General features: G+C 34.2%; 1 protein-coding gene across 1 annotated transcript; it reads left to right on the forward strand.

The window, feature by feature from the left end:
- Positions 1-2,181: 2,181 nt before the first annotated feature.
- LOC142167949 (uncharacterized) lies at positions 2,182-2,844 on the forward strand. Its single transcript, XM_075228569.1, has 2 exons — positions 2,182-2,471; positions 2,724-2,844. Exons 1-2 carry the CDS (start codon positions 2,182-2,184, stop codon positions 2,842-2,844), a joined length of 411 nt encoding a protein of 136 aa, XP_075084670.1.
- The last annotated feature ends 247 nt before the right edge of the window (positions 2,845-3,091 follow it).

Below are 3,091 nucleotides of genomic sequence, written 5' to 3' on the forward strand. Positions count from 1 at the left end.
TATGAATACACTGAATTGTAAATGTCCATTTAATACTCGTTGCAATCAAACAAATACTAACTTGCAAGTAGCTTAAGCAAGTAATTCATGCAAACAACTAGCAAACAAATTCCTGAAGAGGCCCGCAATCAAGCAAGTAGCTCATCTAGGCAGTTTGTAAGCTGATTTCAAAAAAGACTTACAACAACTTCCTTTCTTCTATAAATAATAAAACTAAATCAATTTATTTTATAATATATCATCTGTTTTGAGTGCACGAACAATATCTCAAATTAGTAACTGAAAAGATTACATATAAGTTAAAGAAGGTTTTCTCCCCCTACATATAGTAACTGAACAATATCCTTTCTCCTCCTATTTGATCGTCCAAATTACAGAAGGTTTTTTCCTCCCATTTCAAACGGTTTTGTGTGTTTGTGTGGATTACAGTAACTTTGATCGTCACCATAAAATTACAGTAAGTTCTAAAATTTCAGATATCTCTATATGCTTGTGTGTTTGTGTGGATTTTTATTTGGTTGCCAGAGAATACGATGCAAGGGATTTGATATTTTTATTTTTCCTTTTCTGGATTCCACTGTATTGATAAAGTTTCCTGTATTTACAACTTATATTGATAAAGTTTAGGACATCGTGTCCTTAACTTCATGACTGTTGTGTAAATATTAAGGACAAAGTATCTTGTATTTGCAACTTATATTGATAAAGTTTAGGACATCGTGTCCTTAACTTCATGACTGATGTGTAAATATTAATGACAGTATCCTGTATTTGCAACTTGTATTGATAAAGTTTAGGACATCGTGTCCTTAACTTCATGACTGATGTGTAAATATTAATGACAGTATCCTGTATTTGCAACTTGTATTGATAAAATTTAGGACATCGTGTCCTTAACTTCACGACTGATGTGTAAATATTAAGGATGTTGTGTCCTGTATTTACAACTTGTATTGATAAAGTTTAGGACATCGTGTCCTTAACTTCATTATTATTGTGTAAATATTAAGGACAAAGTTTCATGTATTTGCAACTTGTATTGATAAAGTTTAAGACATCGTGTCCTTAACTTCATTATTATTGTGTAAATATTAAGGACAATGTGTCATGTATTTGCAACTTGTATTGATAGAGTTTAGGACATTGTGTTCTTAACTTCATGACTGATGTGTATATATTAAGGACAAAGTGTCCTGTATTTGCAATTTGTATTGATAAAGTTTAGGACATCGTGTCCTTAACTTCATGACTATTGTGTAAATATTAAGGACATAATGTCCTGAATTTCTCCTTTTCTTGACTTGCAGGATGGATACAATATGTATTATAGTTGCTTTCAATGGAAGATGGACAGAAGACTATAAGTATCTGAATCATCAAACAAAGCTTGTTCTAGTACCTGAGGCAATTCGATTTGAAGATTTCGTCAACCAGGTCTTTGAAGTTATTGAATTGGATACAGACAAGTTTGAAGCAATGATATGGTTTGATATCAACCTGGGAACAAGCAAGGGAATGCTCGTATCCAAAGATTTAGATCTTCACATATGTATAGAGTTACTAAAAAGTCATTCACTCTTCGAGGGCTGTTGTTTCATTGTTGATGTTTCGGAAAGAGTTTTTGGCTCTACAAGCACCTTTGAACATGTCAACATAGAAACTCAACAAGAAAATCAAGACAAATGCCAACTGATAATGGAAATAGATGTGGTTGAACCTGAACCAATAATTGAATAGGTGCTTCAAACATTTAATTCAATCCAAGTGGAAGGACAAAGTATTATAGAGATTGACAATCAACAAGCTTTGGGTATTCAAGTCTTAGAGAGTGCACCAGTAATTGAAGAAGTTGCTGAAAAATCCTCTACTCAACTAACTAGACAAAGGTCAAAGTCGAAACAAAAAGAATCCCGAAGTACAATATTGAGAGAAAATGCTTCGTGAGATGAAATAAAAGTAGGATCAATATTTGACAAAAAGAAGAGTATAATTAATTATTTTTCGAATATAGCAATTAAAGGACATTTTGAATTCAAGGTTGTTAGATCAAGCTCAACAAGATATTCCTTGAAATGCAATGATGAAATGTGTGGGTGGTGTGTGCGTGCTTTCAGAATTAAAGATTTAACACTATTCAAAATAGTAAAGGTTGAGAAAAATCACGACTGCTCAGTTAATACTATGAAAGTTGATCAAAGGCATGCAACTTCAAAGTTGATTAGTGGTTACATTATTGACAATCTTCGAGACCCAAGGTTTGAAGTTACACCAGCCTTTGTCATGGCTGAAATGCAAAAATTGCATGGACTAGACATTGGTTATCACAAGGTGTGGCGTGCTATTCAACGTGCTTCAGCTTTAATAAGAGGAACTCCTGAAGAGAATTATGAATTATTGTCTTCATACTTGTATATGATGAAAAGTAAAAATCTGGGAACATACACCAACATAAAGACAGATGACAACAACAGGTAAACAATCAAAAAGAGTTTATTAGTCTGTTTTAAACTATAGGACATCCCGTCCTTAACTTTGATGTGTGGAGTATAAATGTTAAGGACATGGTGTCCTTAACTTTGATGTGTGTAGTGTAAATATTAAGGACATGGTGTCCTTAACTTTGATGTGTGCAGTGTAAATGTTTAGGACATGTTGTCCTTAACTTTGATGTGTGCAGTCCTAATTTTTTATAGTAGTACTGAATTTTGTTTGAATCATTGTAGACCGGTGATTGTTGTTGATGCAACTTTTTTGAAGTCAAATTATTGTGGTGTTTTAATGATTTCAGTTACAAAGGATGCAGATAACCAAATATTCCCACTAGTATTTGGCATTGCATCCTGATTTGGTGGCTGCTGACAGTGTTATCTCATTCAAAACTGCACTTTGGGTCTGGATGACTAGTACTTCAAAACCACCAATGCCGTCGTGCCACGATGTCATCCACAGCAGCCAATAGGCTCCCTGGTTACGGGGTCATCACAAACATCCTCAACGGAGGATTAGAATGTGGTCATGGTTCTGACGAGAAGGTAAAGGATCGAATTGGCTTCTACTTGAGATACTGCAAAATTCTAGGTGTTAGCCCGGG

Source organism: Nicotiana tabacum, chromosome 2, assembly GCF_000715075.1.
Source record: "Nicotiana tabacum cultivar K326 chromosome 2, ASM71507v2, whole genome shotgun sequence".
Classification (NCBI taxonomy): domain Eukaryota; kingdom Viridiplantae; phylum Streptophyta; class Magnoliopsida; order Solanales; family Solanaceae; genus Nicotiana; species Nicotiana tabacum.

Bases quoted from the DNA above. Each gene is read 5' to 3' on its own strand.
- LOC142167949 (XM_075228569.1), top strand. From the start codon at position 2,182: ATGAAAGTTGATCAAAGGCATGCAACTTCAAAGTTGATTAGTGGTTAC. The intron at 2,472-2,723 runs GTAAACAATCAA...GAATCATTGTAG, and splicing joins AAGACAGATGACAACAACAG to ACCGGTGATTGTTGTTGATG.